Here is a 15454-nt window from a genome sequence, read left to right on the forward strand (position 1 = left end):
ATGAATGAATTGCAGATAATATTGCACATTTTATCAATTTTTTTTTTCCCCATCGAAATAAGTTAAATATTAATAAAATAGTATCAGCAAACATTTCCAATATTAATGTAGTCATATTATTATTTTGCTATTTGTACTATTAATATCCTTAAATTGTATTGGTTTGTTTCCAATATGTGTATATATATATATATATATACTTAATGGTACATCTTCTTACAAATTTTTTCGTAACTTGAAAACTTTTTAAGTAGAGACTCATTTTGTACATGAATGCGCTAACCCTAATAAATCACAGAAGGGCATCAGCACATGAAACTAATACATGTAAAAATTAGATTACGGCACATTAAACATAAAATGAGTGGCACATCGTGTAAAAAAACAAAGAATAAAGGAAATGATAAAAATATTTTTTGCCTCACGTTTAGTGAAAAACTAATCCAATGACGTCTGCTTTTGCCGGCTTTTGACAATCTGTCATAGTGACAGCCAGACTTGTCAACACTTTTTCCGAGTGATTCCTTTCTACAAATTCAGAGACTTTGTGCAATTTGGCTAAATATCTTTAGTTGGGCTGATCGTATGATAGCTGCTTCTTGCCCGAAACCCCCCCTGCTCCTCGTCTGTGATCTCTAAACTGTGACGGTGACACGAAGAGCATGCTTGGAGCGCCTTGGTTGCCAGGCAGATTTGAAGAAATAGTCAGTTTGTTTAACGTTTGAGAAATTCTGGGAGTGGCGAATAGCAGCACGTACTGTACTATATAATTCACTTCTTAACTAGAGGCAATTTTCGCAACTAAAAGCAATATTTTTCCTGTTCAGGTGCTTCGTAACTTAAACCTTTCATATATAGAGACATTTGTAAGTAGAGGTACCACTGTATATAATCATATATACAGTACCGTAAATTCGGGACTATAAGCCGCTACTTTTTTCCCAAACCTTCAACCCTGCGGCTTATTCAGTGATGCAGCCAATTTATGTCATTTTTCCAACAGCCGCCAGCGGCGCTCGAGTACAAAAGGTAAGATTTAGACCGCTGGAATATATGCGCCGAGGAAGACTGATACTTCTTAGCTGGTGCACAAACTAAATTAGCGTAGACATATCCTCATCATGCAAATTGCAAAAAGAAAGGCACATGACGTAGCTTTCAAGCTAAAAGCAAACGAGCAGTCCGATAAAGAAGGAAACGGCTACTGCACGTAAACTTCACTTTGCGAGCGTGTTGCTAGCGTGTTTTTGAATAAGGGAACGTGGGACGACGTCTATATGACATAGACTCTTTCCCACACTGGGGTGGACGACGAATGACATCAATTATAAGGAGAGAGATACCGTGATTATTACAATTACGGTATGTTTTTTTAACACAGCCATTTAACTGTGTTGCGAGCGTGTTGCTAGTAGCGTTTTGCTACCCTTCACAGGCACGGTTTGGGATGAAAGTTATAATATTATATTTAAAGCTTTGAAAACTCTCTCGGTGTACCGTCTTTCTTTGTAAATATGTGTAACCAATGTATAATATGTATTTGCACCTGTATATTTTATAATGTATTTATTTGAGACACTTATTCTGATATGTTTTGCGAATTAAAAACGAGGGGCGGACCACGCGCGGGCTCACGGGAAGTGGGGTAAAGGTGAGTGAGACCTGTTGTCGCGGCGGACAATAGTGGATATACATACTTTTCCCACCCTTACCTTTGGAAATATAGACTTTTTTTCCTTGAAATAGTTTCAACGGGTACCCGGACTCTGCAGGTCTGCATCAAACCTTAAGTACCGGTATCATTTTCTGTTCATTTTGACGGCTGTGGTTTTTGGACCATGTACTTTATATTCAGTTACAATCGCGGGACTCAAAGCCGGGTTGGGGCTAATTTTGTGATTGTATTACATGTCATAATGTGGGCGCATGCGGGTTATATACAGGTGCGGCTTGTGTGAGTACAAAATCGGTTCACCTCTTAAAATGTGGTGGGTGCGGCTTATAATCAGGTGCGCTCTATAGTCCGGAATTTACGGTATATACATTTCTGCTTAATTCTGAAATACGAATAAGCGGTTTGTTCCTAGCAACCCTGCAGAATCACTCAAAATAGACTGAATAAATTCCTTCCCAGGTGAAGAACCTAAGCCTGCGCCTGGAACAAGAGGCCCATAAGCGCAGCCTGGCCCAGAGCGACCTTAAGATGGAGAAACAGCAGCTGACTGTCGTGCGTACCTCGGAAAAGCAGCTCAAACAGGAGCTCAACCAACTGCTGGAGATAAAGCAGGTCCTGGAGAAACAAAACCAGGAGCTGCGCAGGTCGGCCCAACCGTCGGTTGATTTGTGCAAAGCGTTGCGGGTGTGACAGATTGACGATGCCGTTACAGAGAGAAGCAAGAGTCGGAAGGTTTGCTGAAAGATTTAAAGGACCAACTGGAGGCGGAGCAATATTTCACGGTAGAAAGCCTTCCCGATGCCCGACACGTTTGCTTTCTGTGATATAAAACCAAGAGTTAATCACGTCTCTCCGTTAGACCCTTTACAAGACTCAAATCCGTGAGTTGAAGGAGGAGTGTAATGAGAGGAACGCCTCCTTCAATGAAGCTCAACAGCGTCTGGAAGAGTACCAGGAGGAGAGGTAACTACCAGTTGTTACGATTCACAAAGGCACGAGACACTGAACCTCATCAAGAATAGTAAAAACTCAAGATTCATTCAAGCCCTATCCTCTGTTTACCGCCATTGGCGGTTATAAACATTTTAGTTCTTTTCCTATGGAAGCATGTTGATTTGTATCACGAAGACAAGCACTAATTTACTACTGCGCTAAAGGGAAATACGAATGAGGGCCGTTTTGCCTGAAATGTGATGTAAGCCCTATATTTGTAGACAACAGCGTCAGGGAACTTATTACCTTTTTGGCAAACAAGAGTGCACTTGAATGTGTTCTGCGGTTGGGATCGCTGTACTTTATAGTTGTGTAGACACTCAAAATGAGGAGAGAAGACATCAATTGATTTTAAACTTGCAAAGAGAAGAGGAGGGAGCTCAAACCTCAGATAAAGAAATTCCCTCCTGTTCTAAAGGCCCCTTCTTTCTATCGAATCTCCGAGGATACAATAGCAGATCCCTCCTTCAGGGCTGTGGCTGTCAAAGAACAGCAACATGATTGGCCAACAGTGACAATGTTTTAAACCGTTCATAATAATTCAAACACTGGACAACAGTCTGGAATAATTATCTAACGATCTGGCATCCTGTGCAATCTCCTTTGCTGGTGTCCCAAACTATTAATCGTACAAACTCATTAGGTTATGTGCTCGGAACCTTGGTACCTTAGATAAAAATCACAAACTAAGATATAGTAAGTACTATTTATGTTTAGAATGATAGAATTGATTTCTAACCAAATATACATGCAAAGGCAAAATGAAATTATATTAAAGTGTGATGTGACTTGAGCTGTTTCAGTGGAGTGCCGGGTGCATGCTGAGGGTGGAGGATTGTCATGCTTATAGAAGATGTTCTCGCTTTAACTGCCTCCTTATTTCTAATAATGCAAGGGTAACCATTCGTAGTTTTTGATCATCGCAAGCTTAGTTTCCATGGTTGTCATGTTTTTGCTTCCCTCTTTAGCATCACTTAGTCATGGGACCTGTCACTAACTCTCTAAGTCTTTACAATGCACCCAAGAACACGCACAAACACTGCAAAGTTTGAATTTTATTAGCTGAAATAATATGTCGTTGCTGACGCATTGGGGAAAATGCCTTGAAGAGGGGTCAAAATTCCACACTGTGAAGTGAAAATATCAGAAGGCGAGGTTGCTGTATCCTGGGGTGTACATTATCTCAACCCAAACAAAAACCCCTTTTCATCCTGCTTTCTTTGTTGCAGAGAATCCCTCGCTTCCCAACTGGAAGTCAGTCTGACCAAGGCGGACTCGGAGCAGCTGGCCCGCTCCATCGCTGAGGAGCAGTACTCGGACCTGGAGAAGGAGAAGATCATGAAGGAGCTGGAGATAAAAGACATGACGGCCAAACACAAACAGGAGCTCAGCGAGAAGGAGGCCACCATCAGCTCGGTGGGTCGGCGCTCGGATTGCTGCCAGCCGGGAGTCCCTTTGTCTTTTAGCCAAGGAACCGGCTGAATCTTCTTATTTTTCGATAGCTTGAAGAGTCCAATCGCACCCTGACAGTGGACGTGGCCAACCTTGCTGGGGAAAAAGAGGAACTCAACAACCAGTTAAAAGAACTGCAGCAACGTGAGTGCTTTCAAGTTTGCATTCTGAATGAATGAAATGAATGAATGAATGAAAGCTATTCGAACATCAAAATAAAAACAGAACAATAACAATAACTCAACAACAAAATAACGTTACATAATATGTTCGAAAAGGGGTAGTAAGAAGCAAATGCTTATATTACCTACCCCTTCATCTTCCCCACCAAATATACTAATGATATAACAACAATTGTAATGATATTAATAACAGTTTTGATATAAGAATAGCAACAATAACACAAAGTTAACTAGACGCACTATTCCCAATCTCCCGCACCACTCATACCCCACCCTCCTCATCTCTGTATTCCACCAGGGATGTTCCTTTGTATCTAAACCTGAACAAGTGAATAGTTGGACACCGTTTGATCTTGTCTTGTAAATTGTTCCAAAGTTTTGACTCCACACACAGACACACACATACTTTTCCTGGTGGTTCTCACCTTTGGGATTATGAATTCATTACAGCCCCTTAAATTATAATTTCCCTCTTTCCGAATGAATAATTTATGGATGTTTTCTGGCACTGTTTTTTTTTTACCTTAAATAGCAGTTGTGCAGTGAAAAATTTTACTAAATCATCTCATTTTAATAATTTGGTCCGCAGGAATAAAATATGAGTATGATCTAATTGCACGTTTTTGGATGATAAAAAAGGGGCTGCATTGAACTTTTATAATTATTGCCCCAGACTTCTGCACAATCTGTGGTTTGAGGGGCGATTGATGGCCCCAGGTTTGCTTTTGAGGATGCATGCGAGGAAGAGTAAAAATGACGATTTCTCTCGTGAGTTTTCTCAATGCAATCCTGACTATTGAAAACAATTGAAGCGACTTTACATTCAAATATACTGTGGTAAAGAAAGTTATTCCATTTTTACACTGCAAATACAATTTTCCCATTTACTTGTTTTTATGGGGACATTAAAAGTATCGTTTTATTTTCATAATTCATTTTTATTCTTTTTTGGGAGAGAAAAAAAAAACAATACTTAAATATTCAGCATTTAAAAATCAAAATCCTTTTACTTAATATATGAATTAAAATGATATCGTGATTGAATTTCACATGTAATATCACTTTAAGTGAACTAAAAACCATGTTTTAACCAACCAGACACCCCAAAGAACCCCCTTAGAACTTAGATTCTAAAACAAAATCATACTTAAAATACTACAAAAATACATTATTATTTATTTAATAATAATATAGTCCAAAAGAAAAAACTTAAAATACTAGAAGAAAATCATGGTTTTAATACTAAACAAAAGAATATTCTCAAAATCAACAATATATAGATTATCAAAATTAATATGATTGTTATTTTTACTTGTAAAAATAGTTAAAAATATCAGAAAAAAAATTGCAATGTTGCCTTGCTGACATTAATTCTCAAACTTTTATTGAGAAAATATACACCTTTACTATAGTCGATTAATGTATTATTTTTCTTTTGTTACCATTTCAAAAGATCTAGTAAAATAAAAACAAGTTAAACTTAAAATACTGGTTCTAAGGCAGCACGGCGGCGCAGTGGTTAGCGCGTGTGCGGCACTGTTCTGAGGTCATGAGATCAAACCTCCTGTGTGGAGTTTGCATGTTCTCCCCGTGCTTGCTTAGGTTTTCCTCCGGGCACTCCGGTTTCCTCCCACATTCCAAAAACATGCATGTTAGGTTAATTGGCCGGTTCAAATTTTCCCTAGGTGTGAATGAGTGAGTGAGTTGTCTGTCCTTTGCCCTTTGACTGGCTGGCAACCAGTTCAGGGTGTTCCCTGCCCACTGCCCGAAGATAGCTGGGATGGGCTCCAGCACGCCCGCGACCCTACTGAGGATAAGCGGTGCAGATAATGGATGGATGGAAGGATGGATACTGGTTCTAAATCCTTTTCTGTGCAATATTTGCTCACCAGCTGCTCCTCTATTGTGTATTGCAACCAAAAATGAATGCTAAAAAGCACAAAGAATACAAACTTGGGATATTCAAAGTGACAAAAACGCACTATTTAACAAATAATTGTTTTTGCCGAGCCTTTTTGAGGTCCTATTTTATCCCGACCACCGGTCATACAGGACTCACAGAATTGTAGTTACATTTGTAACTTTCGTTTTTGGATACCCGGAGCAGCAAGATGGCAGACGATAAAGTCGGCTACCTTTAGGCGAGGCTCATGTTATGTAGAATACATTTTTACTCGACCTATGGGTAGTTGGGAAGTTTTATTGTGGAATGCTTTTCCCTTTGAGATTCGATCTGCAACCTCAGTGGAAATGTTTAAATCTAAGCTTAAAACACACTTCTATTCTATAGGTTATGAATAACCTTTATTATATGTTGGCAATATCTGTGTATTATTTGTTAATGCAACATCCATTGCAGCCTGGTTATCCTGGGGGATTACCTCATGTGCGGTCCCTTCTCAAGGTTTCTTCATTTTCCTTATGCTGAGAATTTTGAGTTTTTCCTTGCCCTCATGTAGGTTTTAGATCAGGGGATAGTATCATAATAGTTTGTAGTTCTGTGGTCTATGCAGCCCTTTGAGACTCCTTGTGATAAAGGCCTATGAAAATAAACCTGACTTGACTAAGGTTTTTGAGTTTTTCCGTGCCCTCACGTAGGTTTTAGATCAGGGAATGGTGTAATAATAGTCTGTGGTTTGCAATAATCTGTGGTCTGTGCAGCCCTCTTTGTGATTAAGGGAGTCATAAACATGACCTGACTTAAAACGATAAAAATAATACTGTTAATAAAAGTTTTATAGTAATAAGAATAAACAATACATATTAATGATTAATATGATTGTTGTTTTTGTTATTTTACTTGTAAAATAAATTAAAAATATGGGGATTTGAAACATTGCTTTCTTATGTTTTAAGTATTTATGGCATCTCAATTCGCCAATTCAAAAATCTTGCAAATGTTTTCAATTATTGGTGTTATCAGGAGCTACTTGCTTATTTTTACATTATGCTTATTCCCAAGTGGTTGAAGGAAAGTTCCAATGTGACTTTTTTTTCCCCTTTTTTGTGCTTTTTTTTAAATTGTCCTGTTTCCGCAGAGCTCCAGGACGCAAAGGATGAGGAGCAGACCAAGAGCTCTCTCATTGTGGGCTTTGAAAAGCTGTTGCAGAACGAGAGGACGCTGAAAATCCAGGTGATTTTTTTTTTTTTTTTTTTTTATCGTTCTTTTCACAAATCATTCTTTTGTTAGACATTACCCATGCGGAAAGAAATATACATATTCAACTAGAAGCTAGATTTTGCAATAAGCGAACGCTTAAAACGAGAATTTTTTTGCACAGGCCATCAACAAACTGGCCGAGGTGATGAACAGAAGAGAGCCATCCAGGGGAGGCCACCACCGGGGAACCGACACGGAAGTGCACAGAAGGGAAAAGGAGAACAGGAAGCTTCAGCTGGAGCTCCGGTCGGAAAAGGACAAACTCAACAGCACCATCATCAAATACCAGCGAGAGCTGTCCGAGATGCAGGCGGTGAGTAGCGATAGAGTAATATATACGGCTGACTCCTCGGATACGTTCTAAGGTGGAAATCGCAAAGCCGAATTGGCGTACAATGCAAGATAGAAACCTATGGTAATAAGCTGAACAAATAGTATTTAACAAGTGCTACTTACATGTAATATATGTACATTTTATTAAACTTAAATAAAGGAGCAATACAATTCTATTGACATAGTGTGATGTGATTTGAGCTGGTCCAATGCAGTAACAGGTGGATGCAGGGGGGGTAGATAGCAATGGAGGATCAAAACTTTTACTTGAGGTAAAGAACATTTCCTTGCTTTAATCACCTCCTTATTCCACACTGTAAAGTATCAATGTTGTAAGGAAGGGAAACCTTACCCTGGGTTTGTTGCTGTATTTCTCTCTCCAAAATAATTGGTTTCCTGAACTTTTAAAGAGTGAAAAAAACCTCCTAGTTGTATATTGTGAAATGGCCACAAGAAGGCAACCTTGTGTCAACAGCTGTGTGGTTCAGAAAAGCTTCCTTATCTTCTGCAAGGATCCACTATTTCAGAACTGATAACTTTCGCGGAATAATTTGTTGTTGATGTTAATTAGCTGCAAAAAGAAGCTAAAAAACATCTTTTTCCACACCGTAAAGTAAAAAACAACGTAAGGTGGGGATCCCGTATCCCAGGGGTCTACTTGAGTTCTCTTTCAAGAAATTAGTGTTCCTGGATGTTGAATTTGTGAAATAAGTCAGTTCTATATTGTGAAAAGGCCAACAGAGGGCGGCAGCTGTGTAGTTCCGTGAAGATTTTGTCTACTTTATCTTCTGCAAGTATCCACTATTTTACTTACGCGAAATAATTAATAATAATGTCATATAGTGGGGGAAATGGCTAAAGAGGGGCTGAAAACATCTTATTTCACACCTTAAAGTGATGATGTCGTAAGGCAGGGATGCTATTTCTTTGGTAGAGGTAAAAGGGAAGAAAATGGCACCGAAAAGAAAATCAAATTATGCAGATTACAAGATGAAAATAGGGAAAGATTTGGCCAAAAAGCAGAAAGTTGGTAAGCTATTGGCAAGAAGCGAAAATAACGTCTGACATAAGGGAGGTGGAAGGAGGAATCCGCGCGTTCTGGGTTGATATCATGAAATGTCCACAAGAGGGCAATCTTGTGTAGTTCAGAAAACCTATTGTGTATTTTCACAACTGATGACTTTTTTTTAAATGCCTTTCTAATCCAGTTTTGTTTTGACTGCGCTTGGCAGGTGATTGCAGAAGAGAACCAAGTCCGTCAGGAGCTTCAAATGACGCTAGCTAGCAAGGATAGCGACATCGAGCAGCTGCGGTGCCAGCTCACCTCCCTCAGCGTCCATTCCCTGGACTCTACCAGCATCAGCAGTGGAAACGACCTGGATGCCGGAGAAGGATACCCAGGTAGGAAGCGATTCTTCTGTTTCCGCCTTGAAAGTTTTCGATTCCCTCTCTTTCTGCTACAATCAGTGACTTGCAAAAGTATTGGCCCCGAGAACTTTTTGACACGCTGCCATAATTCAGGCTTGAAACACAAAATATTTTTACAGGAATCGTAAACATGTGAGATACAGTCATTGAAAGAAAACACATTTATTCGACTTTTTATATTTTGCAAACACATTTTTTTTTACAAGTGGAAATTCCAAAAAATAAACAGAAATATTTGCCTATTCTTCTCTCAAAACAACTCGAGTTCTTTTAAGTTTGGTGGTGCATTTTTCAGATCTTTCCACAAATGCTCCATAGGATTGAGGTCTGGCTTGGCTATTCTAACACCGTGATATTGTTAGTTTCAAACTATTCCATTGGGGATTTTGTTTTAGGTTTAGGGTCATTGTCTTGTAAATTTAATCTCTACCCCACTCTCAATTCCTCAACTCTAACGGTTTTCCCAGTCCCTGCTAAAAAAAGAAACCCCGGAGCATGATGCTACCACCACCATGTTGGGCAGTGGGGATGGTGTTTTCAGGGCGATGTGCAATGTTACTCCTACGCCAAACATAAGAGTGTTTTGCATTCAGTCCCATCTGACCAGAGCCCCATGTACCACATGGGGCGGCAGTAGCTCAGGAGGTAGAGGAGAGCGCTCGTCTTGGGATCAAGGGATCCCAGTTCGAATCCCGGTTGGGTAAGACACTGAACCCCTAATACCCCCAATAAGCAGGTTAGCGTCTTACATGGCTGCAATACAAGGCCGCTATTGGGAAATGTGCAGCACATTGTAAAGCGCTTTGGGAAGTCATTGACTTGAAAAGTGCTATATAAATGCGGAAAGACTGTCGTCTTACCACTCTTACACTCTTAAAGGTCAGATTTATGTGGTGTATGACTAATAGTTGTCTTATGAACACATTGCCCCACCTCAGCTGCATATGCCTGCTGGTCTTCCAATGTGATCATGGGCCTCTTGGTTGCTTATCCGATTAGCTGTCCTTGTTTGAGAGGGACGCCCAGGGCTTAGTAGGTTTGGGGTAGTTTTTATGTCCTCCTCATTTTAATATTGTTGCTCGCACAGTGCTCCGGGAGATGTTCAAAGTAGGAATGGGATACAAGAAGATTTCACAACATTTCCACAACTTTATCCTGGACCTGCCGGGGTTGTTCTTTGGGTTTCAGTATGGTGTCTGTTCTCCAGTTTCTGGTTTCACAGACCTTTGAACCCATCCCCGAGCAGATACATCTAAACTGTCATTATTCATTTTGGTTTACATGGAACCATTCAGAAGTCAAGGTACTTCTGAAGTCAGTTGACTGAGCTGAGAGAACAGGGGCTAATCCTTTTGCAACACCTACTTTTAAGTTGTTGTGTCGTAAATTTATTATACCGTAAATTCCGGACTTTAAGCCGCTACTTTTTTCCTTAACTTTCAACTCTGCGGCTTATTCAGTGATGCGGCCAATTTATGTAATTTTTCTAACGGCCGCTAGCGGCGCTCAAGTGTTGCTACCATTAACTGCCCTGTCAAAGCTATATAATTATTATCAAAGCTTTGAAAACTCTCTTGGTGTACCGTCTTTCTTTGTAAATATGTGTAACCCATGTATAATATGTATTTGCAACTGTATATTTTTGTAATGTATTTATTTGTATTTATTTTAGACACTTATTCTGATATGTTTTGCACGGATGAACGAAAAGTGAGGGGCAGAACAAACGCGGGGTGCCGAGTTTAAGTGGGGACCGCTAAAGGTGAGGGACAGACAAGGAAAAGAGGGGGTAAAAAGTTGGTTAAAGAAAAAGGAGTTGCGTGAGTAAATGTGTTCATCTGATATATTTTTCCCTCCCTTACCTTTGGAAATATCCACTTTTTTCCTTGGATTACTTTCAACAGGACCCGGACTCTGCAGGTCTGCATCAAACCTTAAGTACCGGTATCATTTTCCGTTCATTTTGCCAGCTGTGATTTTTGGACTGTGGACTTTAATGAAGGACATTTAGTTTCAAACGCGGGACTTGAAGTCAGGTTTGGGTTAATTTTGTGTTACATGTTTAAAAGTGGGCGCATGCGGCTTATATACAGGTGCGGTGTGTGTATGTACAAAATCGGTTTTCCTCTTAAAATGTGGTGGGTGCGGCTTATAATCAGGTGCGCTCTATAGTTCGGAATTGACGGTAAATTGTTGAAATAATTTGGTTCCACTTCACAATTGTGTCTCACATGTTGTCGATCCTTAGAAAATATATCTTTTTTTTTTGTTTGAAGCCTAAAATACCGCAAGATGTCAAAGAGTTCTTTAGGGGAAGGGGGGTTGGGTGAGGTCAATACTTTTGTAAGTCACTGTCACCCGTTCAAAGTCTTTGCCGGAGTTTTGCTGGCAGCGGATGAGATCTTCTGCAGCATCACCTTTCTTTTTGATCTTTCTCCTCCTCCTTCACCTTTTCCCGGGCGCAGTGCGCATCACTCACTCGCACACCTCGGAATCAATGTCCTTCACCTACCAGCGCACACACAAATCGGTGCGCATCGATACCAGGCCCGACGTCCGGCCGGCCCGCTCCCTCTTCGATTCGGACTCCGAGGACGAGGAGCCAGATGGGGAAAGTAGTGAGGGGCCCCTGGCTCTCGCCTACCGGGAGCCCGAGTCGGACCCTGCAGGTGACCCCTGCGTGGTGGTGACGAATTAGGAATCAAAATTTCAACGGAATAAGTGATGAGCATGCTTCGGCTTAGCATGCACTGCTGCAAAATATTTGAGGTGTTACTTTTTTTCATTCTGCTGTTTTTTAATGCACGGGTCTCCACCCTTTTTTTTGGTACTAATTAGCGCAAAAGGCAAAATAACAGCTTATCGTGTTATTACAATGTCGTTACTATGTTATTACTAGGTCACATTTTGGAAGTCAAGTTAAATAGACTTGGTCAAAATCATATTGCTGGAAGATCAAACTGACAAAGCACTGGTGAGCGGTTTTCAGAACAAGTCGGCTATAAGAATAAACATGACTTGACTTGACACAGTACCTCTGCTGTCCTTAGGGGACACCATATTCGCGAACCCTGTTTGAATCTACTTTAGTATACTTTAGCATTTTTTGATTGTTTCAATGGAAAAAGACATTTATTCCTGTCGTGACTATTGTGTTTTATATTTCGCTACATTTAGATATCAACAGTTATCAACAGAACTAAACAAAACTTTCGCATTCAGAACGCCGTGACCGGTCATTGAACTTAAGCCTTCCCTGTGAAAAATCTTCATTGCATTCAATAAATGTAACTTGTATAAAATCCTTTATAGTAAAAGGTATAAAATCCTTCAGTCTCTAGTGAAGTGTGATATGATCGAAATCCTTTGACATTTTTTTTGAATTTGCTCAATTTTTCCCCGATTCTTTCTATTGGACAATTTCAAACGAATTTCAAAACGGATCATTGCTGAACTCGGCGAAAATGTCCGTCTTTGTCATTAAAACACTTTCGATCTTTTTGCAGTGTCGACTAATCCCCGCTCTTTTTTTTTTAACCCTCTTTTGCCGTGTCTTAATGCACTCGATGTCCTCTGACTAAGGGGAAACCGGGGACAGAAAAAAAAAAAAGGCCCACTCACGATGCAATCTTTCCGGGTGATTTTAGATTCCAGACTGGAAGGCTGGCTGTCGCTCCCCACTAAGAATAGCAAGCGCTTCGGCTGGGACAAAAAGGTAGGCTTTGATTGGCCCGTTTCTTTTTGCTTGTTGTCATGGAAACGTCATCTTTTCTATAGTTTGTGGTGGTCAGCAGTAAGAAGATTCTATTCTACAACAGCGAGTTGGACCGGGAACAGGCTAACCCTTTCATGATTTTGGACATAGAGTGAGTTCCATTTCTGGAGTATTGAATCCTGTGTGTTTACTATGAGGCAGGGGTGTCAAACGTGCGGCACGCTTTCTCTGTCTCTCTCTGTCTTTCTCTCTGTCTAACTCTCTCCAGTCCTCCCTCTTTATTTATCTTTCATTCTTTCTTATTTCCTTTTCTCTCTCTCTCTTTCTATTTTTCTTTCTTTTGTTCATTTTTCCCCTCTCTCTTTCTTTTCCTCTCTAGCTCCATCCCATTCTTTCTCTTTTCCATATTTTCTTCTCTCTTTCTCTCTGTATCTATATTTCTCCATCTCCATTTCTCGCGCTCTATTTTTCTCTCTCTTTCTTTCTTTCTTTCTCTCTCTCTCTCTATTTTTCTTTCTTTCGTTCTTTCTTTTTTCCCTCTCTCTTTCTTTTCCTCTCTATATCCATCCCTTTCTTTTTCTTTTCCATATTTTCTTTGATTTTTCTTCTCTCTTTCTCTGTTTCTCCTGTTTTGCTATTTCTCGCACTCCATTTCTCGCACTCCATCTTTCTCTTTCTTTCTCCAGTCCTCTCTCTTTATTTCTCTTTCTTTTAATCCTTCTTTTTTCATTCTCTCTTTCTATTGCTCTTTCTTTCGTTCTTTCTTTTTTTACCCGCTCTTTCTTTTTTGCTCTATCTCTCTTCATCCCTTGCTTTCTCTTTTCCATATTTTCTTTTCATTTTCCTTGTCTCTTTCTCTCTCTTTCTCTATTTTTCTATCCATTTCTCTCTTTCTTTCTCCAGTCCTCTTTCTTTCATTCCTTCTTTTTTCCTTCTCTCTCTCTCTATTTCCCTTTTTTGTTCTTTCTTTCCCCACTCTCTCTTTCTTTTCCTCTCTCTTTCCATCCCTTTCTTTCTCTTTTCCACATTTTCTTTCAATTTTTCTTCTCTCTTTCTCTCTGTTTCTCTATTTCTCTATCCATTTCTCGCACTCTCTTTCTCTCTCTCTCCAGTCCTCTCTTTATTTCTCTTTCATTCTTTCTTTTTTTCCCCTCTCTCTCTCTCTCTCTCTCTCTCTCTCTCTCTCTATTATTCTTTCTTTTGTCCTTTGTTTTTTCCCGCTCTCTCTCTTTCTTTTCCTCTCTCTCCATCCCTTTCTTTCTCTTTTCCATATTTTCTTTCCATTTTTCTTCTAAAAAAAAATACAAAATTTGCCATTTTTATTTTCTTTTTTTCCTTAATATTATTCCAACCTTTTTTTGTTGCAGCAAGCTCTTTCATGTCCGACCCGTCACTCAGACTGACGTCTACCGAGCGGACGCTGTAGAAATTCCGAGAATATTTCAGGTAAAGTAATATTATAATATATTTTTTTTTTACTAAAAAGACAATTTGATGGTAGGTTGTTAAATGGATTTTCAAAGTCATTGGAATGTCGCAAAGTTCCAGGATTCAGGCATCTTTGACTTTTTTTCTGCTGTTTCCTCCTCTAGCCACTCATGTGAGCCACTTGGCTGCAGGGTATTACTCGCTGTTAGTCACCATTGTTATCGTGAGCTGCTCCTTTTTCTTTCAGTGTCACTTGCATTTCATGACTGGTCATGCAAATGGACATTGCAGAGTTGTGTGATTCAGGCATCTTCGTTTTTTTTTTCATTTTCACTATTTCCCTCTCTCGTCACTATGGCTTGGTGCTAACCGCTGTTGTTAGCTGCTCCTGCTTCAGTTTCCTCCATAAGTTTCATTTGCCTTCCACAACCAGTCACACAAGTGAACTTCACCGAGTGCCCTGATTCTGGTATTTTCCACTGTTTCCTTCTCTAGCCACACATGTGAGCCATTTGACTACAGGGTATTCCTTGCTGTTAGTCACCATTGTTATCGTGAACTGCCTTTTCCTTCAGTGTCACTTGCATTTCACGGCTGGCAGAGTTCTGTGATTCAGGCATCTTTGATTTTTTTTTTTTTTTTCGTTTTCACTATTTCCCTCTCTCGCCACTATGGCTTGGTGCTAACCGCTGTTGTTAGCTGCTCCTGTTTCCTCCATAAGTTTCACTTGCCTTCCACAACCTTTTATGCAAGTGAACTTCACCGAGTCCCCTGATTCAGGTATTTTTCACCGTTTCCTTCTCTAGCCACTCATGTGAGCCACTTGGCTGCAGGGTATTATTAGCTGCTCCTGTTTCCTCCATAAATTTCACTTGCCTTCCACAACTGGTCATGCAAGTGAACTTCACCGAGTCCCCTGATTCAGGTATTTTCCTCTGTTTCCTTCTCTAGCCACTTGTGTCACCAAGTTTTGTTATACAGGGTCTTGGCGCATAACAAAATTAATCTTTTATTAGCTTTTTTAGTAGCTTCTCCCGCTCGCCACTCAATCCGGTTGTGACCAACCCCAGCTATTGGCTCTTTTCAGC

The 15454-nt window shown here is 40.0% G+C and overlaps 1 protein-coding gene across 2 annotated transcripts in view; it reads left to right on the forward strand.

Annotated features, from left to right (window-relative positions):
• The window catches only part of LOC148346395 (rho-associated protein kinase 2-like), a 61989-nt gene that overhangs the window by 37044 nt on the left and 9491 nt on the right, over nucleotides 1-15454 (forward strand). For both annotated transcript variants that reach the window (XM_088325731.1, XM_088325730.1), the window contains exons 19-29: nucleotides 2135-2319; nucleotides 2388-2457; nucleotides 2535-2638; nucleotides 3898-4084; nucleotides 4171-4264; nucleotides 7341-7435; nucleotides 7584-7775; nucleotides 9028-9196; nucleotides 12871-12938; nucleotides 13001-13089; nucleotides 14306-14384. In XM_088325731.1, coding sequence (XP_088181857.1) covers nucleotides 2135-2319; nucleotides 2388-2457; nucleotides 2535-2638; nucleotides 3898-4084; nucleotides 4171-4264; nucleotides 7341-7435; nucleotides 7584-7775; nucleotides 9028-9196; nucleotides 12871-12938; nucleotides 13001-13089; nucleotides 14306-14384 — 1332 coding nt within the window. The remainder of the gene's footprint in view (nucleotides 1-2134; nucleotides 2320-2387; nucleotides 2458-2534; nucleotides 2639-3897; nucleotides 4085-4170; nucleotides 4265-7340; nucleotides 7436-7583; nucleotides 7776-9027; nucleotides 9197-12870; nucleotides 12939-13000; nucleotides 13090-14305; nucleotides 14385-15454) is intronic.

Source organism: Urocampus carinirostris, chromosome 20 (genome assembly GCF_059441175.1).
Source record: "Urocampus carinirostris isolate Australia breed hairy pipefish chromosome 20, RoL_Ucar_1.0, whole genome shotgun sequence".
Taxonomy (NCBI): Eukaryota; Metazoa; Chordata; class Actinopteri; order Syngnathiformes; family Syngnathidae; genus Urocampus; species Urocampus carinirostris.